The 27,953-nt window shown below is 42.8% G+C and overlaps 1 protein-coding gene across 3 annotated transcripts in view; it reads left to right on the top strand.

Annotated features, from left to right (window-relative positions):
- Positions 1 to 27,953, top strand: part of LOC122553895 (BRD4-interacting chromatin-remodeling complex-associated protein-like) — a 95,768-nt gene that overhangs the window by 42,301 nt on the left and 25,514 nt on the right. For all 3 annotated transcript variants that reach the window (XM_087990202.1, XM_043698385.2, XM_043698384.2), the window contains 3 exons: positions 1,258 to 1,509; positions 17,031 to 17,165; positions 17,346 to 17,407. In XM_087990202.1, the coding sequence (XP_087846328.1) occupies positions 1,258 to 1,509; positions 17,031 to 17,165; positions 17,346 to 17,407 (449 nt within the window). The remainder of the gene's footprint in view (positions 1 to 1,257; positions 1,510 to 17,030; positions 17,166 to 17,345; positions 17,408 to 27,953) is intronic.

Raw genomic sequence — 27,953 nt, 5'->3', positions numbered from 1 at the left:
CCAACTTTCAATTATTTGCTGATGGCATTGGCCCCCAGTTCAGCATGTTTTAAAATCTTCATTATTCTTTTCCCATCTCTGTGATTTCCTCCAGTCTTAGCCCCAGAATTTGCTGCACATCACCATTTCTGGCTTCCTGAGCATTCCTGATTTCCAGTTTTTCCACATTCAAGTACCTGGGTCCTGCATTCAGGAATGCCCTTCCCCATCACTGTCTCTTCCTTTGAGCTGCTGTCTTAAAACTGGCCTCTTTGACCAAGCTATCATTGTCTGTCAAACTATCTCCTTGTGTGGCTGGATGCTTGGAACACAGCATCACCATGTTTTTAGAACTATTTCGATGTACATTGTCATTGTAATAAAGAAGCCACATTTTCTTGTTGAGATTTGTATTATCAGTAAAGGTGATTTCTCTTAATTCTACAAAGGTCTATTTTTATTTTGGCATTCTTTCACTGGATATTAGTGATATGACAAGCAGAGCATTTATTGCCCATCCCCAATGGTCCTTCAGTGGTAGCTGCCTTTTTGAACCACTGTAGTCCATGTGCTGTCGGTTGAACCGTAATGCCCTTATGGAGGTTTTCTGTATTATTGGTGATATATTTCCAAGTCAGGATGGTGAGTGGCTTGGAGAAGAACTTGTAGGTGATGATGTTCCCATGTATCTGCTGCCCTTTCCTTCTAGATCGTAGAGGTCTTGGGTTTGCAAATAGCCTTGGTAAGTTTTTGCAGTGCATCTTGTAGTTAGTTAGTCCACACTGCTGCTACCGAATGACAATGGTGGAGGGAGTGGAGAAATGTGCATGTGGTGCCAATCAAGTGGGCTGCCTTGTCCGGGATGGTGTCAAAATTCTTGAGTGTTGGATCTGCATCAATCCAGGCAAGTGGGGAGTATTGCATCGCACCCTTACTTGTGCCTAGAAGGTGGCTCTGAGGAAGCAGGAAGTGAGTTACCTGCCACTGTATTCTGATCTGATCTTGTAGTCGTTGTGTCTATGTGGTGAGTCCAGTGGAGTTTTTGGTCAATGCTAAGTTCCAGGATGTTGACAATGGGGGATTTGATGATGGTAACACCATTGACTATCAATGGGTGATGGTTAAATTCTCTCCTGTTGGAGATTGTCATTATCTGGCATTTGTATGGCGCAAATGTTCCTTACCACTGGATATTGTCCAGGTCTTGCTGCATTTGGACATGGCTGGCTGCTAAAGTGTTTATTAAAATGAATTATTTTTAACCTTTTTTATTTCCAGAAAGAGCAAAAACAGCAGCTCCTTTACCAGCAAGCCTTGAAGCTCCAACAGGAGAAAGGCCTCTCACTGACCTCTGGCAATGGCTTGGCTGTACCACTCTCTGCCAGCAGTGTCCCACCATCTGGAAGTAGACCTGGAGTACAAACAAACACTGTCCTCATACCAGCCAACACTTTTCTGGTGGAGCCCAAAAACCAAACAGTCTTACCTCAGAGTCAACCCAGCCAATTCCTGCCAGCCTTGCCAGGCCAGGTATGAACTGATTCCAAGTTGCAATATCTTTATTTAAGTAGGTGTATCTCTGTTTACTTTCTCCTGAAGCCAAACCCAATGGAATTCTCATCAGACATCCGTTAAAGTTGTGATTTTGTCACTAGTATTGTTCATTTGAGAAGTTATATTTATCCCTTGTTGGATCCTTGTTGCTATCAGTTTTCAAAGCAACAATGACCTTCATTTATATAGTGCTTTTAACAATGTAATAGTGCATATCAGATTGTAAGTTGACATCATGCCACATAAAGGAAAATGAAACCAAATGAGGAGAGGGTGATCAAAGAGGAATGTGATAAGACTTGCCTTATTCTCCATTGGGATAGAAAGTGAAGCAGTCCAGTCCAAAAAAAAGGGAGGACATGAGATAGCTTTGGCAAATAGAGTTAAGGAGAATCCAAAGGGTTTTTACAAATACATTAAGGACAAAAGGGGAACTAGGGACAGACTAGGGCCCCTCAAAGATCAACTAGGAGAAAGTGAGGACTGCAGATGATGGAGTACCAGAGTTGAAAAATGTGGTGCTGGAAAAACACAGCAGGCCAGGCAGCATCCAAGGAGCAGGAGAATCGACGTTTCGGGCATAAGCCCTTTTCCTGAAGAAGAGCTTATGCCCAAAACGTCGATTCTTCTGCTCCTCAGATGCTGCCTGGCCTGCTGTGTTTTTCCAGCACCACATTTTTCAACCCCTCAAAGATCAGCAAGGCAGCCTTTGTGTGGAACCACAGGATATGGGTGAGATACTAAACGAGTGTTTTGCATCAGGGTTTTTCTGTGGAAAAGGACATGGAAGGTATAGAATGTAGGGAAATAGATGGTGACATCTTGAAAAATGTCCATGTTACAGAGGAGGAAGTGCTGGATGTCTTGAAATGCACAAAGGTGGATATATCCCCAGGACCTGATCAGGTGTACCTTCGAAATCTGTGGCAATCTAGGGAAGTGATGCTGGGTCTCTTGCTGAGATATTTGTACCATCGATAGTCACAGGTGAGGTGCCAGAAGACTTCCCTAGGAGGTTGGCTAACATGATGCCACTATTTTAAGAAAGGTGGTAAGGACAAGCCAGGGAACTATAGACCAGTGGTGGGCAAGTTGTTGGAGGGAATCTTGAGGGACAGGATGTACATGTATTTGGAAAGGCAAGGACTGATTAAGGATAGTCAACGTGGCTTTGTCTATGGGAAATCATGTTTCACGAATTTGATAGAGTTTTTTGAGGAAGTAACCACTTCTGAAGAAGTATCCTTTAAAGAGGATTGATAAGGGCAGAGCAATGGTCGTGATCTATATCGACGTTTGTCAGACTTTCAACAAGGTTCCCCATGGGACATTGGTTAGCAAGGTTAGATCACATGGAATACAGGGAGAACTAGCCATTTGGATACAGAACTGGTTCAAAGGTAGAAGAGAGAGGATGGAGGTGGAGGGTTGTTTTTCAGACTGGAGGCCTGTGACCACAAGGATTGGTGCTGGGTCCACTACTTTTCGTCATTAATATAAATTAGTTGGATGTGAGCATAAGAGGTATAGTTAGTAGGTTTGCAGATGACACCAAAATTGGAGGTGTAATGGACAGTGAAGAAGGTTACCTCAGATTTCAATAGGATCTTGATCAGATGGACCACTGGGCTGAGAAGTGGCAAATGGAGTTTAATTCAGAAAAATGTGAGGTGCTGCATTTTGGGAAAGCAAATCTTAGCAGCACTTATACACTTAATGGTAAGGTCCAGGGGAGTGTTGCTGAACAAAGAGACCTTGGAATGCAGGTTTATAGTTCCTTGAAAATAGAGTCGCAGTTAGATAGGAGAGTGAAGAAGGCGTTTGGTATGCTTTCCTTTATTGGACAGAGTGTTGAGTACAGGAGTTGGGAGGTCATGTTGCAGCCGTACAGGATATTAGTTAGGGCATTGTTGAAATATTGCGTGCAATTCTGGTCTCCTTCCTATCGGAAGGATATTGTGAAACTTGAAAGGGTTCAGAGAAGATTTACAAGGATGTTGCTAGGGTTGGAGAATTTGAGCTATAGGAAGAGGTAGAATAGGCTGGGGCTGTTTTCCCTGGAGTGTCGGAGGCTGAGGGGCTGACCTTATAGAAGTTTATAAAATCATGAGGGTCATAGACAGGATAAATAGGCAAAGTCATTTCCCTGGGGTAGGGGAGTCCAGAACAGACGGCATAGTTTTAGGGTGAGAGGGGAAAGATATAATAGAGACCTAAGGGGCAACGTTTTCACATAGAGGGTGGTGCATGATTGGAATGAGCTTCCAGAGAAAGTGATGGAGGCTAATACGATTGCAATATTTAAAAGACATCTGGATGGGTATATGAATAGGTTGGGTTTGGAGGGATATGGGCCGGGTGCTGGCAGATGGGACTCGATTGGGTTGGGATATCTGGTCAGCACGGACGAGTTGGACCGAAGGGTCTGTTTCCGTGCTGTACATGTCTATGACTCTGTGACTAGGGTCCTAAATTTTAATGAAGGAATTTACAAAGATGTGAGGGGTGAGTTGGCTGCTATATATTGGGTAACTTCATTGAAAGGCGCGACACTGTATAGGCAATGGTTAGTGTCTAGGAATTGAATGCATGCATTGCAATAGCTGGACAGTTGTTTTGCTATAATATGCATTTCGTCAGCACGAATTGGCTATATCGTGATTGACAAACTGTGGGCATTGTTTGGATAACGCGAACCATCTACCGAACGGGTATTGCAATTTTCTATTAGCGATCTTCTACAGTGCAATTTTTGGTAGCATTTTTCCATAGCACGAGGTTGCAGAGGAACACAACTGTCGCGTTATTGCAGAATGACCTGTGCATTCCTTTTAGACAAAAGAACAGAAAAAGAGAAGTGCTCAACTATGACTAACAAAATAAATTGAAGGTAATACTAACTTCAGAGAGGAGCCATATCAATTTACTAGAGAATGTAGCAAACCTCAGGTTTGGAAGCAGTGTAGAATTTAGCAAAGAAGGCTCAAGAAGTTGATTAAGAGGGAAAAAAATGGGAGTTCCAAGATGGCAGCAATCTGAAATGATAGCTTTGCTGGACTTTGCACTACAACACAGGCGAGGCAGAGCTGCAGCCCACCCAGTCAAGTCATTTCTACATACAAAGTCTGTTAAAGAGCCGTAGAACCTTAAAGTCTTACTTACCTTCATTCCCGTCGCGAGGAAATGCCAAAGAAAGAAAGGAGCTCACCGGAGGCTGGGGCCGCAACCCAACTCATTGGCGCATTGGACCTGATTACTTACCAGGCCTTGGTTGCAGAGCTCACAAAGTCTTGCAAGATGCCAGGAAAGCAGATCAAGGAAAAGCTGGCCCTGATATCTGCTATGTTTCAGAAGGATGAGCACAGCTGGGTGACCTCGGGATAAGGTCAGACGAGGTCGAACGCCGAGTCACAGTGCTGGAGGCCAAGATTGACTTTTCTAAGGATAAGATCAAAGCCCTGGAAATGCAGGTCCGTGGTCTACTCGATCATGTTGATGATCTTGAGAATAGGGGCAGAAGGAAGAATCTTGGTATTGTTGGTCTGCCAAGGGAAAAATTGTTGAGCAGTCAATGGAATTCTTTGCGAAGTGGCTGCCAGAATTCCTTAGCTTGGAAGCTAAAATGGGAAAAATGAAAATTAAAAGAGCTCTATCCTGGTGCGGTTCCACAATTATCGAGTTAAACAAAGTGTCATGGAAGTTTTCACAACCCAAGGGAAGGATCCAGGGGCTTTGGTTTGCGAGGGCTCCAGGATCACGTTTTTTCAGGACTTCTCGGCAGCGGTGATCTGGAAAAAGAAATCCTACATTGGCATCAAGAAAAGATTAAGAGAGCTTGGGATCCAGTACTCTCTAAGATATCCAGCAGTGTTTAGGCTTACCTTTAATGGATCTGTACACTTACTTCACTGACCAGAGAAAGCAAGAAACTTTGTGGGCACACTAACTTAGACTAGAAAATTTAATAGGTACAGGTAATAGCGTTGTTTGGGTCAGTTCTTCTTAAAGGAAGTCTAGTTGGGGTTTTCTTTCTTGTTGGTAATAATCTGCGTTCAATTACACTCGGGAATGGACAGAATATTCACTTCTAGCTTCTAAGTTAAGCTATACCGGGAATGAATCGGGTATTTACTTTTAACACCTTTGTTCACATTACTATTCTTTTTTTTTATTTTCCCTTTTTCTGCCTGTGTTTGTGGTGCAGCCCCAGCCAGGAGGAGTTAAGAAGATGGTTGGGATGGCAAGATACCTATGGACGGGCAGTTTAAGCCGGGTTCTGGTATTTAACTACCTTGATTGCCATATTGGCAACGGAGTGGGAAACAGGGTCTTGGGGTGTGTAGGTGCCCACTCTGAGCGGGGGATAAATTGACACTTTACATGCAGTTGTTTTTTGTTGTACATAGTTTTTGTGAAAGTTTTGTAGATTTGTTAGTTGTAGCTGTTTTAGTTTTTGTAGTTGTTGCGGTCTGTGGATTTTCTTTCAATGAGGGTCAGCGAGTTGTAATTTGACTTCAACATTTCTGGAGTCTAAATGTTGCTACAGAATGCAACGGCTTTGGTGTGCCTAAATGGTGTGCCTGGAATATTAAGGGGAGCCACTCGCCAGTTAGAGGAAAAAGGTACTCTCCAGTCTTACAAAGGAAAGGATGGATATTGTCTTATTGCAAGAGACGCATCTGGATGATAAGGGACATTTGAAATTGCAGCAGAGTGGTTATGATCGGATTATTTCTCATATTTTAATATTAGGAGTAGGGGGTGGCCATACATGTCAGGAGGAATCTCCCGTTTAAGTTAATAGAGCATGTTAAAAACACATACGGGAGGTTCGTAATCTTTAAAACCATGATAAATGGAGAAGAATATGGTATTTTAAATGTTTACTGCTCCCTAGCTCATCCCTTCAAATTTCTGGTAGATGCATTCTCTAAGCTGATTAGTCTTGTATCTCAGCATATTATCATGAGGGGGGTTGTAATTGTTTTATGGATCCTATGGTAGACAGATTTCCCAAAGGCCCCCCGATACTCTCTTTACAATGTAAGCAGTTGGAGGATTTGTGTGTTGAACTAGGGTTGGTGGAAGTCTGGAGGCATACCCACCCTGCAGGCAGGGATTTTATTTCTTCTCCAATCCGCATGGGTGTCACACCAGGATTGATCTCTTTTTGAACCCTGCAGCACATTTGGACTCGGTGACATCCTGTACAATTGGGAATATTACTATCTCTGATCACACTCCAGTGTACTTATTGGTCAAGAGTAAGGACACTGTAGTAGGTTCAGGATACTGGTGAATGGATCCCTTCATCCTTAAGGATAGTACGTTTGTTCAGTATTTCTCCAGTGAATTCAGGGCATTCCTAGATATTAATTCAGGCTCGGCCAGTAATCCATCCATTTTCTGGAAAACTGCTAAAGCTTAGGCTAGGGATTTAGCTATTTCCTACTCTGCCAGTAAGAAGCGGCAGAACAGTGAGCAGCAACATCTGCTCGAAACATGGCTGAAGGCAGCAAAGAAGGCATTACTTTAAAATGGCCCTCGTTGGCTAAGCACTTCGATCCACACTGAACTCCATGCTTACACAAACAACTAAGAAGGAGCTTACTTTTGCAAAACAAAGGTTGTTTGAGCATGATGATAAACCAGGCAAGTACTTAGCGTTTCTTGCCAGGAAAAAGAGCCCCCCGCCCCCAAGTCATCACTTCGATCAGGGAAGGTGCTGGAAACCTAACCTGTGATTCTAAAAGGATTAACACGGCATTTTGGAGATTTTACTCCGAATTATACCAGTCTGAAAGTTGAGGATGAGCTGGTTAGGCTGGAGTCTTTTCTCAAGAATCTGGATCTCCCAGGTGTAACCTCCAAACAAGAGTCTTTCCTTAATGCCCCATTATCAGTGCAAGTGGTGCAGGAGCTTCAGTGCAGAAAGGTGCCTGGTACTGACAAACGTCCCAGTGAATTTTGTAAAGGATTTATAAACATACTGTCAGGACTGATGCTCAGCATGTTCAATGATTCATATAGTCATGTCTGTCTTCTGCCATCCTTAAGAGAGGTCAATATCTCTCTTATTCTTAAAAAAGGGAAGGCCCAGGAGAACTGTGCTTCCGAAAAGCCCATCTCACTTTTCAACGTTGATTACAAAATCCTCTCTAAGACTTTTACACTAAGGCTAGAAACTGTGTTGCCTTCCATTATTAAAGAGGACCAGACAGGCTTTATAAAGTGCCGCAGATCATTTAATAATGTTAGGAAGTTACTCAGAGTGATCCAAGCGTGTCAACAACAGTCTGTCCAGGGATTAGTGATCTCTCTTGGTACAGAGAAGGCATTTGATAGGGTTGAGTGGCCGTATCGTTTTTATTGTTTATTGCAGTTTGGCCTGGGTGAAGCCTTTATCAGATGTGTGAAGATTCTTTACAGTGACCCTCTTGCTGCGGTTCTTACCGATGGTGTGCAGTCAAGCAATTTTAATATCCTCAGGGGTAGTCGTCAGGACAACTCTCACTATTGCTCTTTATATTGGTGACTGAACCGCTAGCGAAGACCATTCGTTGGGTTCCAACATATCTGCTGCAGAAGTGGGGTCAAAGTCACACAAGATTACATTGTATATGGATGATATCCTTACCTTTTTGCCAAATCCAGGAGTTTCGGTACCTCATCGGATACAATGCGTCAATTTGTTTGGCATTTTTATGGGTTACAAGATCAACTTTGCAGAATCAGAGGCCATGCCTATGGGTGGTGTCCCGAAAGTGCCTGGTTTCGAGGGTGAATCCCGATTTCCCTTTAAATGGTCACGGGAAGGTTTTCTTTATTTATGTCTATTCATTACTCCCATTTTTGATCGACTGTTTAAAGCTAATTTTGCCCATTTATTTGACAAAATCAAACAGGACCAGTGAAGGTGGGAGGCACTTCCTATTTCTTGGCTCGGTTGGATAGCCCTCATTAAAATAAACATTCTCCTCCGCTTATTGTATGCTATGTGAATGCTCCCTTTGATCTTCACGAGGCAAACATTCAGGAAAATGAACAATTGGTTCATTTCTTTCATCTGGTATCATAAGCAACCCCTTATTAAATTAACTAAATTACAACTGCACCACAGATTGGAAGGTGTGGACCTCCCAGATATAAAAACTATCAGTTAAATTCGCTGTTATCTTACGTGAGTGATTGAGCCCATGGGGGTCCACTTTCAATATGGTTAGATATCAAAACTTCTCAGGCAGGGTGCCCTCTTACTAGCTTGATGTTCCTGGACAAAATGAGGACAGTTAAGGAATATTGCCAAAATCCAATAGTCATCAGTACTGTTACAGCATGGAGGGCAATGCAGCAAAGTGAAGGCAATATTGCTAAAACATTATTTCTTATGCCTGTAATTGGCATGCTGGGTTTTTGACCAGGGATGATGGCCTCTGGGTTCAAACTCTGGGTAGTTAGGAGTGTGTTTGAGGGAGACATACTGATGTCTTTTGACCAGTTAGCTCGCAAGTACAATCTACCTAGCAGATGCCTCTTCTGCTTTTTTCAAATCAGGGACTTCATTCAAAAAAGAACTAAACTTCTAACTGACTCCCGACATGGAGAAGAGGATGCTCAGTGCTCAGGACACACTTTCTGTTAGCACTCTTTATCACCTTTTGGGGGACAGCTCCTTGGATGAGGCCGAGTGGCTTTGTAAGGTGTAGGAGAGAGAGCTGGGTGTTGAGATCTCCTCTGAGATGTGGGGAGAATTTTTTTTTAGATTACATACAGTGTGGAAACAGGCCCTTCGGCCCAACAAGTCCACACCGACCCGCCGAAGCGCAACCCACCCAGACCCCTACATTTACCCCTTACCTAACACTACGGGCAATTTAGCATGGCCAATTCACCTAACCTGCACATCTTTGGAGTGTGGGAGGAAACCGGAGCACCCGGAGGAAACCCACGCAGACATGGGGAGAATGTGCAAACTCCACACAGTCAGTCGCCTGAGTCGGGAATTGAACCCAGGTCTCTGGCGCTGTGAGGCAGCAGTGCTAACTACTGTGCCACCGTGCCGCCCAAATGATATTTGGGAAAATGTCAAAAAGATCTCAATTTGCAATCGGACCCTGGCCTTGCAGTTGAAGATTCTCCACAAGGCTCCAGATCATCTCTCAAAATTTAAAACGGGAGTATCTTCAACATGTCCCAAGTACAAAATGAGTACGGGTACTCTCACTCATTGTCTCTGGTCCTGCCTCTGGTCCGGACATACTGGAGCGCTGTGGTTGATGAAATGGAGAGGATCCTGGGGACAAAGGTGGAGAAGGACCTAGTCTCTCTTCTTCCTGACCTGGCTAGTGTACTGCCTTTAGATGCGCATAAAAAAAAACTTTTCAATATCCTTACTTTTTGCGCAAGAAAAATCATTCTGCTAGGATGGGTGTCTGAAAATCCCCCTGTTTTACGGGCTGGCATAAACTAATCATGGAGCGTATCCTTTTGGATTTTCTTACCGGTATAGTGAGAATTTCCATACAACATGGCAACCCTTTTTGGATTACCTGGGCACAGACTTGTCTGCCACACTAATAAGGGCTTTTATATAGTCATAACAATTGTGTTTAATGAATTTAACACCCAGAGAGGAAGAATTACAAACATATGAATATGAATAAATTAATGCTCTCGATTGTCGAGAGCTATTGTTTTGTCTCGCTGAGCCGTATTATTATTTATTAATTAATTGTTAGTTATTATTTATTTATGTATTTAGTTGGCCCTTATATTCTGTGCTTTTTCTTTGTACTTTTTTGAATTGTAATGATTTGGATTTGTTGTAATATTAAAAATAACCCTTTTTTCAATAAATATATGTATAAAAAGTCTTAAAATGAGAGTAAACTCACAATATAAAATCACTCCAAGAGGTTCCATATGCGTGTCATAGAGTCATAGAGATGTACAACATGGAAACAGACCCCTTGGTCCAACTCGTCCATGCCGACCAGATATCCCAATCTAATCTAACCTGCCAGCACCTGGCCCATATCCCTCTAAACCCTTCCTATTCATGTACCCATCTAGATGCCTTTTAAATGCAGTAATTGTTCCAGCCTCCACCACTTCCTCTGGCAGCTCACTCTATACATGCACTGTGTGAGAAAGTTCCCCCTTGGGTCTCTTTTATATCTTTCCCCTCTCACTCTGAACCTATGCTCTCTGGTGCTGGACTCCCCCACCCCAGGGAAAAGATGTTGTCTGTTTATCCTATCCATGCCCCTCATGATTTTCTAATCTTCCATAAGGCCACCCCTCAGCCTCTGACACTCCAGGGAAAACAGCCCCAGCCTATTCAGCCTCTCCCTTTACCTAAAAAGAAAAAGATTAGTGCAAACAAATGTTGAGTCCCGTACAATCTTGAATAGGGGTGAATTGATAATAGAGAACAAAGAAATGACAGAGCAATAAAACAACTACTTTAGTTCACAGAAGAGGACACAGAAAATTTCCTTGAAATGCTGGAGAGGCAAGTGTATATTGGGAAGGAAGAATTGAAGGAGATTGATATGATTACAAAATACTGCTGGAGAAATTAATGGTACTCATAAAGATACTAAAGGAAGTGACCATGGAAATAGTGGATGTGTTGGTTATCATCTTCCAAATTTCTGTAGATTCTGGAACAATCCCTGCAGATTGAACAGTGGAAAATGTAACTCTACCATTTAATATAGGAAGGAGGGAGAAAACTGGAAATGGCAGACCATCAGAAGGAGGGAACATCTATGGATATAATAACTGGACACTTAGGATATGGATTTATAAAAAGAAAGTAGCATTTGACAACTCACTGGAGACTTTTGAGGACGTATGGTGCAGAATAGATGAGGGCAAATCAGTAAATGTGGTGTTTTGGATTTTCAGAAAGCTTTTAAGAAAGTCCCACAAAAGATTATTGTAATGCAGAAAATCAAAGCACACGGAACTGGTGATAATATACTGGCATGGATTGAGAATTGGTTAGCTGACAGGAAACAGATTCTTTATTGATTTTAAATCCCATCTTCCATGGCAGATTTCAACCCAGAACATTAGCTGAGTTTCTGGATTATTATTATAGTGATAATATCACTAGGCTTTTATCTCTCCCCGTTCCTGTTCCTATTTCCCATGTTTTGAAAAAAAAAGAGAAGTTGAAAGTCTAATTAAAATGTAGAGATCATAAAATGTGAGGCATGAAAAGAGGCCAATCAGTCTATTGAGCCCATGCTAGCTGACAAAAGTCTCTCTGGACCGATCTTCCATTCCAGTTGCTCGCCTGTAGTTCTGAAGGTGACTGTATTTCATTTGGATATCCAAGGACTGATTCAATATGATGAGGGGTTCCATCTCAACCATTCTTCCATTCAGTGAATTCCAGACCCTGACTACCTTTTAGGTAGAAGAAATTCTTCCAAACCCCCTCTCACCCTCTTGCCATAAATCTGTGCTGTGGGTTCAGGCCTCTCAACCAAAGTGATTTGAACCCACTTAGTCGAGAACCCTCCAATTTTATATTCATCAATTCAAACTCCCTTCAGCCTTCACTATTTCAGATTAAACAACTGAACCCTATCCAATCTTTCCTCTTGTGTAAAATTCTCCAACCCAAGCAGCATTGCCACATGTCATTTCAGTACCCTCCATGGTGTAATCACATATTTCAGATACAGCACGTAGTGTTGCTATGGCCTAAGTGGTGCATTATACAGCTACAATATTAAACATCTATTACACATTTTAGTGTATCCCATGCACTTACATCATGACTTACCATATGCTAGAAATCAAACCCTACTATTCGGCACAAATGTGAAAAGGTATAATTAAACTATTCAAAATCTCCAATTTGCCTGTCTGATAAACTTATCTTAAAAGATAACATCCCCCCCACCCCCCAAAAATTTCTATCCTTAACAAGGAAATAACTGGTTATCACAAGGCAGTTATTTTAACTAATGGCAGTTAGAAAACATGAATTAGTGATAAATGCCTAGTCCAAACAGGACTTCACTCTAGCAGCTTTTACACCCAATACCCTCCTTAGAGGAGAATACCAGATTGCTGGGTGAGTGGGCCAGTGGTATGAGTCTTGAATTGCATTAGCTCACAGCCAGTATGCATACAATGGTCTCTATCTGGATTCTATAATGCTATAGTTAAGGGGAAATGTTTGAAGAGGGTTTAGTCTTGGTAATGCAATGGTGTGATGGTATCCGTGAACTGCAATGATTCAAGATGGCGGCTTACCACCACTGTCTCAATGGTCATTGAGGATGAGCAAGAAATGCTAGTCCAGCCAATGACGCCTACTTCCCTAAGAATTAATATAAAGAAGAAATCTGCACCTAGTGTGTGCTGAATGTGAGACATTTCATTGTGGGATTAACCTTAATGATTCCGGATTCAAGGTTCCCTCTATCTACTTCACTCTCCCTCAGTTACATCATCTGATAGCACAATATTAGTTTTCACATGTATGCTGGCAACATCCAGTTCTATCTTAGCATCGGTTCTCTCCACTCTTCCCTTGTCACTAAATGATCGGACTCTGTAATATCCAGTTCTTGATGAGCAATAATTTACTTCCATTAAATACTCGGAAGTGTAAAACCATTCGTTTTGGCCCTTGCTCCACACTCTGGCAACAGCTTGAGAATAAACTAGTTTTATTCACAATCTTGATATCCATATTTGACCCAAGACAGCTTCATATTCGCACAAACACTGAGATTCCCGGTCTGTAAAGTTGTCCAACTGCAGCTCTGTCTCAGCTCATCTGCTGCTGAAGTCCTCATCCAGGGCATTTTTATTTGTAGACTCAATTATTCAAGCACTCTCCTGGCTGCTGTCTCATATTCTACTCTCTATATACACAAGGGGACATCCAAAACTCTGCTGCCCATGTCTTCAATCACACCATGTCTTTCTCTGTGCTAATCTGTGCCAGCTCCAGACAAGTCTTCACACCCTCTTCTTTCAAATTCTTCCAGGACTTCACCTTTACCTATCTCTAAGATCTCCTACAGCCCCACAACCCTTGAAGATATCTAAAATTATCTCATGCAGGCATGATTTTTAATTGCTCTGCCATGTGCTGTAAGCTCCTGCACCCTCCCTGCACCCACTGTCAGTTGACCTGTCTTCCAAATTGTAAGACTTTTTGGAGAAAGTGAGGTCAGATGTCAAACGAGCACCACAGTGTGTAGCATTGTGAAGACAATCGACTACCCATAGAGCAAGAGCATCAGACGTACAAATCTGTCCAGCTGGAGTGGTCCATAGTTTAGTAACAGGATTACAATAGCAGCTGGGTTTGGACCACAACTGCCTTTCAGAATCAGAGGTGTCCCTCTGTAAGGTAACAACATCTTGAATGATTGGCGTCAGTTTACCCAAGGTAGACCCATCCTTGTCAGAGCTTTCAGTCTGGCTCACCATTTTAGGCACAATCTTAAGACGATTGCGAGAGACCTGTTTTGCAGCCTCATCAGCAGCATGGTTACCAATGTCAACAGGGGATTGGCCAGTAGTATGGGCAGAAAGTGAGGTCTGCAGATGCTGGAGATCAGAGCTGAAAATGTGTTGCTGGAAAAGTGCAGCAGGTCAGGCAGCATCCAGGGAACAGGAGAATCGAAGGGCTTATGCCCGAAACGTCGATTCTCCTGTTCCCTGGATGCTGCCTGACCTGCTGCGCTTTTCCAGCAACACATTTTCAGCGTGTAAGACTTTTTGACCAAGCTTATTGTTTTAACCATATTATCTCCTTACCTGGCTTAGTGCTTGACTATGTTTTACAATGCACCAGTGAAGCACTTTCGGATATTCTGTTTCATCAAAGGTGCTAAATAAATAAATTGTTGTTAATTATGACATATATTGGGGACCATAATGGGTCTATTTCAAGAGGAAAATCAGCAAAATGAAGAAAAGAATTGGTCTACACACATTGAAGGGAAGAAGGGTAAACACATTCGATTTAAACGCAGCAAGCTTTGGTTTAACTGGCACCTTATGAACCGGCAAACATTATATAGTTCAAATACCATGAAGTTTACTGTATTATTCTGTCTAATAATTATAATTATTTAATTTATTTACTTAATGTATATATACTTGTTCAATTGAATGGCCACACAAAATATCAACAGTTGATTCACTGTTGAGTCAATTTCTCCTCAAATACTGTGAACTACCGTGATGTCCAAGGTTGCAAGTGAGAAGGCTCCCTCCCAGGAAGTTTTATTTAAGGCAAAGTTGCATTATTATTGAAGTGATTTATGCCATAAATCAGGTATAACAGTGATGTGTATACCTCCTGCATCATGTTTCTATTATTTAGTGTGTATTTTTACCTTGATTATGTGGACTTCTTGATAATCTGGAATATTTGATCAACCAGCACATTCCTGGTGCCATAGTTACTGGATAATAAAAGGTTTGCTGTACATCACAGACCTACAGAGCTGATATGGTGCAAAATGTAGCCATAGGTGCCTGTAAACCCATCGTGACTGCTCTGGTTTAATTACACAGTGCCAATCTCCTTATCTCCAGATCTCTACATACTGTTCCAGTTCAAATAACCATCCAATGATCTCTTGAATGTCTCAAATTATTCCCCAAATATGCAAGTACAGACATGTGAGCATAAAAAGGTGCTTTTTTTACATTGAATATTATAGAAGTGCACAAAAAGAAAGAAAAAAACACATTTGTGTTGAAACTTATTGTATTGAAAATGACATGGTTCACTACTGGTGTGCTGTGTATAGTTCTTGATGGCACTTTGTAGAAAGGATATGAAAGCACAGAGAGTATGACTTGCGGATTTACAAGTGATAGAAGTCTGCAGGGAAGAAGGTAGGCTGGAGATAGTGACATTATTCACACTGGAGCAGGGACAGTGAAGCAGGGGTTACTTTCTCTAAATGATATGGAGTTCTAATCGAGTCCCAACCTTGTGATGAACACCGGTTTACGATGTGATGATGCTTCTCCTTTAACAAGGCAACACACTGTCCTTTGCTTTTTTTTTCAGAGCAGTCATAAAAACAGTGATTCCAAAATGTCTGGCTTGGATGAGTTTTAGGCCAAATTTGATTTTAGCCAACAGCTATTGCCTCAGGCAAAAGGCTTTCATTTTTTTTAAAAAGCACTTATATGATGAAAGACGAGTGGCCAGTTCTCCCAACTCAGCTTTTCTCTGGTTTGATTTGGCTTTTGGGTCGAGAATGTGGTGCTGGAAAAGCGCAGCAGGTCAGGCAGCATCTAAGGAGCAGGAGGATCAATGTTTCGGGCATAAGCCCTTCATCAGGAATGAATTGATTTGGTTTTTTGGCAGTCTGGCTATTCACTGAAAGCAGTCAGGCAGTTTGAGGCTGCTGGTCCAAGAAACAGCTTTATAGAAGAGGGTGTTCCATGCTGCCACCCCTCTGATATCTCTCCTGTAAGACCGTGTTTTATGCAAAGAGGTATTTATGGGGATTGATGCAAGTATTGGGAACAGCATTATTAAATTGGTATAAAAATCTGTTAGGATTTTGGATAGGTTAAGTGATTCTGTATACTGTTCTCTGTTTCATTCACTAATCTTATGAATAAATTCTGTTTGTTTAAAACTAAGTGGTTTGACCAGCTGCGTCACTCCTGGAATATCCACGTTACACCTGCTTAAAACAACCAGCAAATTGGCTACTTTCTTGAAATGTTTTGAGAGGGTCTGGCCTGGTCTAAACAACAAAGAGGAGTTATAAAGTTAAAATGTTACTGAGGGTGATGAGAGAGATTAGGAGATGCTTGTTTCAAGTGAAGGTTACCGAAATATGAGTGCAAACATCTTACAGCCAAAAGTATCAAGTGGACCTCAGAGGCCCTCAGCATCATAGATTAGCCAATTCCATTCACTCCACACAAAAACCCTTCAGGGAGGGAGGTCTCACCTGGTCTGGCATTTATGACTCCAGACCCACAGAAATGTGATTGACTGTTAACTCCCTCTGAAATGACCGAGCAAGCCTCTCAGTCCATTGGGAGGTTAGAGATAGGCAACAGATGCTGGTCTTGCCAGTGATCCCTGTATCCTGTTAATGCATTTTAAAAGAACCTAAAAGGTTTTCACAAGAGGGAATTAAATTGCAAGAGGCAATATACAAGTTTTAACAGACAGACCTGAACGAAAAAGGGTTACATGGAGTACATCAGGAGAGTTAATGAGCTTTGAGTTTGTTTGTGGTCTATTCCCCGTTTGAAGAGTGTGGTGTTTTCAAGCATTGACAGATTAATTAATAACCTAATTGGCCATCCAGTGTCTGCTCAGTTCATGAGTGTTGCTGAGTGTTGTACAATCATCAGCAAACATTGGTGCGACTGACCATTTATTTTTAAAACAACCATTGTTTTTTGTAACAGTTTATTGTTCAAACTTGTACCATCTTCTAATGGTGTGATTTTTATTGTTCATTCTTCAGACAACATCCAGTATGATCAGCAACCTCACAGGCCTGAATGTCACCCTAAGTAAGGGTTCAATCCAAATCCAAATGATTGGGAAAGGAATTGCTCACATCACATCAACAGCAAATCAGCATCTCCACTCAGCATTGGTTAGTATGTTATCATTGGTTGGGAACTTCTTACAACCTTTATTTTATCTCTGGATTATACAGTTACTGTTGTAAATCTGTTGAAAACCTAGTCTGCAAATTCTGGGAAGTCAATTCACTCTTAAACAAAAGGAGACATTTGTATTCTGCTCTATTTTGTTTTGCTTTTGTACTTTGCAGTTTGAAGGATCAGTTGGGAAGTTGAAGAAAACAGCAGCAGCCACTCTGACACGAGGAGATCTGTAAGTGTGTTAAACCTGACCAAAGCCACTTTGTCCTTTACTCATTTGTTGATGTTTAAAGTACATATATGGACAATGTGAACTGTTCTTCTGTTCGCTCATTCATTTCCATTAGGTTGCACAAAAAACTTAAAATAGCCCATTGCTCTCCACCACATCTGAAGAGTTATTTGATTTCACTATGTGAGTGCAGTCGCGGTGAGACAAGAGTTCACCCAGCAGGGAGCTGCTGCAGGCTCAGGAAGTTGAACAGAGAACAGTATAGCACAGTACAGGCCCTTTGGCCCTCGATGTTGTGCCGACCTTTAATCCTACTGTAAGATCAAACTAAGCTTCATTTTAGTATCATCCATGTGCAGATCCAAGAGTTGTTTAAATGTCCCTAACCCAATCTGACTTTCCTACCACCATTGGCAGTGCATTCCACGCACCCACCACTCTCTGTGTAAAGAACCGACGTCTGACATCTCCCCTAAACCTTCCTCCAGTTACCTTAAAATTATGCTCCTTGTAATAGCCTTTTCTGCCTTGGTAAAAAGTCTCTGACTATTCATTCTATCTATGCCTCATCATATTGCACACCTCTATCAAGTCACCTCTCACCTTTCTTTGATCCAATGAGAAAAGCTGTAGCTCCCTCAACCTTTCTTAAGGCATGCCCTCCAGTCCAGGTAGCATCCTGATAAATCCCCTTCACACCCTCTCTGAAGCTTCCACATCCTTCCTATAATGAAGTGACCAGAACTGAACACAATATTCCAAGTGTGTTCGAACCAAGGTTCAAGAAATGCAGCATAACTTCACAGCTCTTAAACTCAATCTCCCAGCTAATGAAAACCAACACACCTTACATCTTCTTAACAACCCTAACAACATTGGTAGCAACTTTGAGTGATCTATGGACCTAGACTCCAAGATCCCTCTGTTTCTCTACACTGCCAAGAATCCTGCCTTTAACCCTGTATTCAAAGTCAACCTTCCAAAATGAATTACTTCACACTTTTCCGGTTGTACTCGATCTGCCACTTATCAGCCCAGTTCTGCATCCTGTCAATGTCCCGTTACAACCTACAGCAGCCCTCCACACTATCCACAACTCCATCAAACTTCGTGTCATCAGCAAACTTACTAACCCACCCTTTCACTTCCTCATCCAAGTCTTTTATAAAAATCACAAAGAGCAGTGGTCCCAGAACAGATCCCTATGGAACACTGCTGGTCACCGAGTTCCAGGCTGAATACTTTCCATCTACTACCACCCTCTGTCATCTACGGGCCAGCCAATCTGGATTGCGAAATTTCTCTGCATCCCATGCCTCCTTATTTTCTGAACGAGCCTACCACACACCACATCCACTGCTCTATCTTCATTAATGTCTTTTGTCACATACTCAAAGAATTAAGTAAGGCTTGTGAGGCATGGCCTGTTTCTCACAAAGCCATCCTGACTATCTGTAATCAAACTATGATTTTCCAATTAATCACAAATCCTGTCTCTCAGAATCCCATGCAATAATTTGCTGACCACAGATGTAAGACTAACTGGTCTGTAACTCCCAGGATTATCCCTGTTCCCTTTCTTGAACAAGGGAATAACATTTGCGACCCTCCAATCATTTGGCTGTACTCCAGTGGACAGTGAGGATGCAAAGAACATGGCCAAAGGCAAGCAGTCTCTTCCCTTCCTTCCTGTAGTAACCTTGGGTATATCCCTTCTGGCCCAGGGACTTGTCTAAGCATATGTTTTTCAAAATTTTCAGCACATCCTCCTTCTTAACAGCAACCTGTTCGAGCATATCACCCTGTTTAATGCTATCTTCACAAATGTCAAGGCCCCTCTCAGTAGCGAATGCTGAAACCAATTATTCCTTCAGGACCTCACCTACTTCCTCCAACTCCAGGCATAAGTTCCCTCCACTCTCCCTGATCGACCCTACCCTCACTCTGGCCATCATCTTGTTCTTCACATACGTGTAGAACGCCTTAGAGTTTTCCTTCATCCTACCCGCTAAAGCTTTTTCTTGTCCCCTTCTAGCTCTCCTAAGTATATTCTTCAGTTCCTTCCTGGCTACCTTGTAACTCTCTAGAGCCCTGTCTGATCTTTGCCTCCTCAACCTTAAGTAAGCTTCCTTCTTCCTCTTGACTAGATGTTCCACATCCCTTGTCATCCAGTGTTCTTTCAGCCTTCCATCCCTTCCTTGCCTCAGTGGGACAATCCTATCCAGCACTACCAGCAAGTCCTCCCTAGACAACCTTCACGCTTCTGCCATGCATTTCCCTGAGAACATCTGTTCCCAATTTAGGTGCCCCAGTTCCTGCCTAATAACATTATAATCTCCCCTCCCCCAATTAAATAGTTTACCATACGTCTGCTCCTATCCCTCTTTATGACTATAGTAAAGATCATGGAGTTGCAATCACTATCACTGAAATGCTTTACCACCAAGAGACCTGACACCTGGCCTGGTTCAGTGCCAAGCACCAAATCCAATATGGTCTCCCCTCTCGCTGGCCTATCTACATATTGAGTAAGGAATTCTTCCTGGACACACCAGACAAAATCTGCTCTATTTGAACTAAGTAGGTTCCAATAAATATTAGGGAAGTTAAAGTCACCCATGACAACATTAACCTGGGGAATTGGAGAAGGAGCAACATTTGCGGGGTTAGGACTAGGCAGAGAGATCACAGGGGTAGGCTGCAGGGAAACAACGAGAATTTGAGAATTAGGTGGAACAACAGTTTGATATGCACGAGTCTGTGGAGAAGGGGTTAGGGCAGGAGGTGCTTGGGGCTCTAAACTTGTGGATCCGACAGGGACTGGAATAACTGGGGGTGCATTAGGATGCACTTGCAAGTTAGGCAGGGTTGGTGGAAGTGGCGGCGGTGCAGGGCATAGGTAGGAATCTAAATCTAAATTTGGTCTCCCGTGCCTAAACCAAAGCCAACCATCGAACTGTACAGTTCTTTTTGCTTACCGGTCACTAGTGACTTTTCCCTTTGTTTCTGTTGGCGTTTAACTCGTGCACATTCATTTTTGAGGACCTCAATAGATTTCATGGTACCATCAGTAGTTAATTAAATTCCCAATTTAGTGCAGTATCCTGCCATGAGCACAAAACTGATTCCTTGTGGCTTTCATCACAGAATTGCCTCCACACTCTAATTAATTCCTTTGTTTTAGAGCCAATGTTCCGTTGCCAAATCAATTGCTGGGCTGATTTAACCAATTGAATACTTTTAGGGCCACCTAGTGGCCACTGCTACTTTGCTTCAGGTGCCAGAAAGTTTCCGCAGACTTTCAGACTTCTTCGGAAACTTCTCACATATTTTTACTAACGGTGAAGTTGGATCTTCCGTTTTGTCGATATGATTACCCATCTTTAAACAACCCCCCTTTTATAGTCCTGACTCAAAACCTTTACTATTTAACAGCCCGTCAACACACAACAATCTACAGATTTCCGCAAACTCTCTCGACTTTCCAAAACCCTTGAGATTCCCATTATAAAATATCGCAATACTTTCTTATTTTACAGAACAATTTATGTATTAATTTAGACAGTGCCAATACGACCGACTCAGATTTTCTCAACTCTGAGAAGGTCCTTGACCTCTTTCTCTTATTTTTAGGGTGCTTGACCCTATTTGGATCCGCCTCTCAACTCTGTCCTCAGATCCCCGACCCGAGGTGGAGTCCCCGACTCCGTAAAAGTCCTCAACTTTTTTTTCTTCTATTTTTTAAATGAATACCCCGACTCCGTAAAGGTTCTCAAACCTCTCTCTTCTAAAGGTCCTCGACCTTCCTTTCTCTGTTTTTTTCTTCTTCTACCCCCCCTTTATTTTTAGGGTCCCGGAAGCTATTCTTGCCAAGACCGATCCTTTTTAGACGGAACTGAGACAATAGACAGCAAGGGGTCAGGTCAACCACTACTTGAATGAGAGGAAAACCAAACAACTATGAAGCACTCACGTCTGGCTGGTCGATTCCTCAACACTCAATAGCGGAGGACTCAAGGCTCTTACACTGCTGACCACAATCTGTCCATATCAAATCCGAGTCACGGCACCATATGAAGATCTCAGCCCCCCGGGAGGAGTCTCTCAGTTCCGCGATCAGTAAATAAATACTAGGAGTTCAGTCTGTTTCAGCAAGATTTCACATTTTAATCAGTATCAGCCAGGTACAGGTTGACCAGCAACACAGAGGTTAAAAGCTCTGTGTTCCTTGGAGACACTGTGCAAATAGCTTGAAACAAAGACAATTTTTATATGCTTCTTAGGAAATAGTAAAGCCTTAATTACAGAGTAAATCCAATAAAGTGCAATAAAATTACATTATGACAGCAGGTTAACCCAATAATATTTCTCGGAAACCAATGTTGTTTTACACACTATCTCTCTGCACCTGCATCTCCAAGGTTAACTAGGATGGTTAGTAATGTCCTATCTAGCTTGGTTAATTCCATACTGAGAAGGGAGCATTGTCTGCTAATCTTTGATGCAGTTAGCTCAGGAATGCAGCTTTTAGCAGTGTTAATTTGCAGCCTAAAAGCCATTTGATTATGTTACTTTATGTTACTTGCATTAAGAAGCCATTTTGTAGTTAGTAAAAGCATGTATTAAATGGTTGCTCCTGACAACAGCTTAAATCCAGATTTTAGATCCTCACAGTGAGCAAACTTATATCCAGAACCAAGCTGTGCATTGCCATTAAGTCCATTTGCTCCTAAATGCATATAGATCTTGTTTCTCGAACCTTTTCCAATAATTGCCCTACCACTGACATGAGGTTCACAAGCCATCCAAGATTATCCCTGCTATCCTTCTTAAGCAGTGCAACAACTTCGGCTGTTCTATGTCCTCTGGGACCTCAGCTGTAGCCTAAAAGAATGGAAACATGTCTGTCAATGCTCCAGTAATTTGTTCTGTTGCATCCCTCAGTATTCTGGGATAGATATCATCAGGACCTTATCAGTGGTAACATGATGGCTCAGTGGATACCACTGCTGACTCACATCATCAAGGGACCAGCGGTTGATATCACTCTCAGGTGACTGGGTCTGTTTGGAGTTTGCTTATTCTTCCCAAGTCTGTGTGGGTTTTCACTGGGTAGTCCGGTTTCCTCCCACAGTCCAAGGATGTGCAGGTTAAGTGGATTTGCCATGCTAAATTGCATGAGATATGTACGTTGGATGAGTTAACTATGGGAAATGCAAAGTTACAGGAATGGGGTAGTCGGTGTGGTCTTCAGAGTGCTGGCGTAGACTTGATGGGCCAACTGGCCTGCTTCCATACTGTAGGGATTCAGTGATTAATACTTTTTAAGATGCACAATACTTCTTCCTTTTTTAGTAGCAACTTGGCTTAGAAATTCAACTCTCCCTTCCCTGAGATCATCCTCCACCAATTCCTTGTTCATAGATCCCTGAAAGTTGCCCCCAAGGTTGATAGGGTTTTTAAGAAGGCATACAGTGTATTAACTTTTATTGGTAGAAGGATTGAGTTTCGGAGCCACGAGGTCATGCTGCAGCTGTACAAAACTCTGGTGCGGTTGCACTTGGAGTATTGCGTACAGTTCTGGTCACCACATTATAGGAAGGATGTGGAAGCTTTGGAAAGGGTTCAGAGGAGATTTGACAAAGGGTCAGTTAGACTCGAAACATCAGCCCTTTTCTCTCCTTACAGATGCTGCCAGACCTGCTGAGATTTTCCAGCATTTTCTCTTTTGGTTTCAGAGGAGACTTACCTGGTATGAAGGGAAGGTCTTATGAGGAAAGGCTGAGGGACTTGGGTCTATTTTCATTAGAGAGAAGAAGGTTGAGAGGTGTCTTAATTGAGATATATAAGATAATCGGAGGGTTAGATAGGGTGGACAGTGAGAGCTTTTTCCTTGGATGGTGAGGGCTATCACATGGGGATATAGCTTCAAACTGAGGGGTGATGGATATAGGACAGATGTTAAGGGTAGTTTGTTTACTCAGAGAGTAGTAGGGGTGTGGAATGCACTGCCTGCAACAATAGTAAACTCGCCAACTTTAAGAGCAATTAAATGGTTGTTGGATAAACATATGGATGAAAATGGAATAGTATCGGATAGATATGCTTCAGATAGGTTGCACAGGTCAGCGCAACATCAAAGGCTGAAGAGCCTGTACTGTGCTGTAATGTTCTATAATCTATGTTCTCTTTGGTGAATACTGACCTAAAGTATTCATTTAGGGCCTCACCTTCCTCTTCTGCCTTCACACATAGATTCCCTCCTTTGTCCTTGATTGGGTCAACCCTTCCCCTGGCTATCCCCTTGCATGCAAATATATATGTATAAAAAGCCTTAGAATTCTCCTTAATCCTGTTTACTAATGATTTTTCATGACTCCTTTTAACCCTTCTATTTCCTTGTTTAAGTTTTTTCCTACTTTCCTTATAATCTTCAAGGGCTCATCACTTCCCATCCTCCTAGACCTTATGTATGCTTCCCTTTTCTTTTTGACCTAGGATATAACATCCCTGGTCATCCAAGGTTCACATAACTTCCCATACCTATCCTTCATTGTTAGAGGAAAGTGCCACTCCTGAATTCTTATCCACTGCTGTTTGAAATACTCCCACATGTCCAATGTGAATTTACCCTCAAACAGCCGCCTCCAATCAACATCCTCTTATTCCTGAAAATGTGTTGCTGGAAAAGCGCAGCAGGTCAGGCAGCATCCAAGGAGGAGGAGAATCGACGTTTCAGGCATGAGCCCTTCTTCAGATTCCTGAAGAAGGGCTCATGCCCGAAACGTCGATTCTCCTGCTCCTTGGATGCTGCCTGACTTGCTGCGCTTTTCCAGCAACACATTTTTCAGCTCTGATCTCCAGCATCTGCAGTCCTCACTTTCTCCTATTCTCTTATTCCTGCCTAGTATTGTTGTAGTTCACCTTCCCTCAATTTTAAACCTTCACACAAGGACTGCTGTTATCCCTAACCAGTTTAACTCTGGCGTTCTATAACAGGGTGACCAAAACTGTACACAAAAATCCAAGTGCTTTCTTACCAGCAACGTATACAATTGTAATATAATGTTCTTGTTCTTGTGCTTAGTAATGTTTACCTTGGTTTCTACGTCTCCCTCATTTTCTACATCTACTGCCCTACTCCTCTAGTTCCCGTCCCCCTGCCACACTGCCAAGTACCCTCCCAAGGACACCAGTCCTGCCCAGGTGTAACCCGTCCAGTTTGTACACGTCCCACCTCCCCAGAACCGGTCCCAATGCCCCACGAATCTTAAAACTCATGGTATTATGGTCAGTAATCCCAAAATGCTGTCTCACTGAAACTTTATTCATCTGGCCAGGCTCGTTTCCCAAAACCAGATCTGGTATATAACACCTTCCCCATTTGGACTGTTTACCTTCTATGTCAAGAATGGCCCTTACAAATTCCACCCCATCTAAGCCCCTAGCACAAAGTGAGTCCCAGTTAATATAGGGGAAATTACCTCCCCTTCTCTCACACCTAAAACATCTCAATCCTGGGAGGTTCAACTGCCAGTACTGTCCCTCTTTCAGCCAAGCCTCCGTAATCGCACCAATGTCATTGTTCCAAGTACTAATTAAACCTCTGAGTTCACCTACCTTACTTATTATTATTCTTGCATTGAAACACATGCATTTCAGACCACCTCCCTTGCTCTTTTCAGCAGCGTTTCCTTGCCTGTTATAGAGCCATAGAGTAATACAGCATGGAAACAGGGCCTTTGGCCCAAACTGGTCCGTGCTGACCATGGTGCCAAATCAGCTAGTTCTAAATTGCCTGCATTTGATCCATATCCCTCTAAATCATTCCTATCCATGTATATATCCAAGTGTTTTTAAAATGTTTCAACCACTTTCTCTGGCAGACCATTCCATATATACACCACTGTTGCTGCTCAGGTCATTCTTAAATCTTTCCCCTCTCATCCTAAATCTACGCCCTCTAGTTTTTAATACCCCATCTCTGGGAAATCGACTATATGCATTAATGCTACCTATGCTCCTCATGATTTTATACAACTCAATAAGGACACCCCTCATTCTCCTACATTCCAAGCAATAAAGTCCTATCCTGGCCAACCTCTCCCCTAATACTCAGGCCTACTAGTCCTGGCAGCATCCTCATAAATCTTCTTTGCACTCTTTCCAGTTTAACTATGTCTTTCTATAACAGGATAACCAAAACTGTACACAAAAACTCAAGTGTTGCCTTACCAACAACGTATACAACTGTAATATAATGTTCTTGTTCTTGTGCTTAGTAATGTTTAGATTAGATTAGATTACTTACAGTATGGAAACAGGCCCTTCGGCCCAACAAGCCCACATCGACCCGCCGAAGCACAACCCACCCAGACCCATTCCCCTACATTTACCCCTTCACCTAACACTACAAGAAATTTAACATGGCCAATTTACCTAACCTGCACACCTTTGGACTGTGGGAGGAAACCGGAGCACCCGGAGGAAACCCACACAGACACGGGGAGAATGTGCAAACTCCACATAGAGAGTCACCTGAAGCAGAAAATGAACCCAGGTCTCTGACGCTGTGAGGCAGCAGTGCTAACCACTGTGCCACCGTGCCGCCCACTTTACCTGGTTGCTACCTCTCCCTCAATTTCTGCATCTACTGCCCTATCCTTTAGTTCCCATCCCCCACCACACTACTAAGTACCCTCCAAGGACGTCAGTCCCGGTCCTGCCCAGGGATAACCCGTCCAGTTTGTACAGGTCCCATCTCCCCAGAATGTCCCATGAATCTGACAGTCTCCCAGTCACATTTTCTTTTCAGCCACATGTTTATCTATCTATCCTGCTGTTTTTGTTCTGACCAGCTCGTGGCACTGGTAGTAGTCCTGAGATAACTACCTTTGAAGTCCTACATTTCAACTTTCTTCCTAGTTTTCTATATTCTGCTTTTAGCACTCGTGGGATGTGATGTTGCTGGCTGTCTAGCATTTATTGCACATCCCCAGTTGCCCTTAAAAAGGTGATGCTAAGCTGCCTTCTTGAATCATTTCATTCCAAGTGCTGCAGGTTCACCCACAATGCCCTTAGGAAGTGAATTCCAGGATTTTGACACAGCAACAGTGAAGGAATGGCGATATATTTCCAAGTCAAGATAGTGAATGGCTTGGGGCAGAACTTGCAGGCGATGGTGTACCCACATAGCTGCTGCCTTTTTCCTTCTCAATGGAAGTGGTCATGTAACTTGCAGATCTACATCTCTGAAGCCAGGTGCCAACTTGTGGACAAACCAGCAGACAAGGGGGGTGGGGGTGTAGCACAGTGGTAGTTGGGTGCACTGACTTTGACACCGCTGAAGCCAGGCATCAACTCACAGACACCTCCTACTGCCCGCGACTATGAACTCACTTCCCATCTCCAATCCATCATCTCCCAGACCATCCACAATCTCATCACCTCAGGGGATAGCTCACTCACAGCTTCCAACTTCATAGTTCGGGAATCCCGCACTGACCAGTTCTACCTCCTACCTAAATCTCACAAACCTCCTGTCAACCCATCGTCTCAGCCTGCTCCTGCCCCACCGAACTTACCTCTGTGTACCTTGAAACCGTTCTGTCCACTTTGTTCCTTCTTCAAGGACCACAATTTCCCCTCCCATATAGTTGATAATGCTCTCCAGTACATCTCCTCCACTTCCCACACCTTCGCCTGAGGATCTAAAATCTGGATTTAGGCTGTTGTCAGGAGCAACCATTTAATACATGTTTTCACAAACAACAAAATGGCTTCTTAATGCAAGTAACATAAAGTAACATAATCAAATGGCTTTTAGGCTGCAAATTAACACTCTGTTTAAATATTTGCAAAACAACGTTGGTTCCCAGGAAATATTATTGGGTCAACCTGCTGTCCATAATGTCATTTTATTCCACTTTATTGGGTTTGCTCTGTAATTAAGGCTGTACTATTTCCTAAGAACCATATAAAAATTGTCATTGTTTCAAGCTATTTGCGCAGTTTCTCCAAGGAACACAGTAGCTTTTAACCTCTGTGTTGCTGAACGACCTGTGCCCAGCCGATACTGATTAAAGTGTGAAATCTTGCTGAAGCAGACCAAACTCCTAGTGTTTATTTGACCGATTGCGGAACCGAGAGACCCCTCAGGGGATCAAGATCTTCACGTCCTTGAACCCGACCCCTCCAATCACAACAAGAACAGAAACCCTCTGGTCCTCACCTTCCGCCCCACTAACCTCCAATACATTGCATTATCCTCCGCCATTTCCACCACCTACAAACTGACCCCACCACCATGGATGTATTTCCCTTCCCACCCCTAACTGCATTCCGCAGAGATCATTCCATCTGTGTTAGCTCCATGCCCTCCACCAATCCACCTTCCACTTCCGGCACCTTTCCCTGCCACCGCAAGAAGTCTGTACCCACACCTCCCATCTCACCTCCATCCAAGGCCCCAAAGGATCCTTCCACATCCGACATAGATCTATCTGTATTTCCCCACACATCATCTACTGTGTCTGTACTCTCGATG

Source organism: Chiloscyllium plagiosum, unplaced genomic scaffold (assembly GCF_037043375.1).
Source record: "Chiloscyllium plagiosum isolate Xiang-an unplaced genomic scaffold, Cpla_swu_hap1 HiC_scaffold_8, whole genome shotgun sequence".
Lineage (NCBI taxonomy): Eukaryota > Metazoa > Chordata > Chondrichthyes > Orectolobiformes > Hemiscylliidae > Chiloscyllium > Chiloscyllium plagiosum.
Note: the sequence above shows the minus strand (reverse complement) of the source record. Positions and strands in the feature narration are given on the sequence as shown.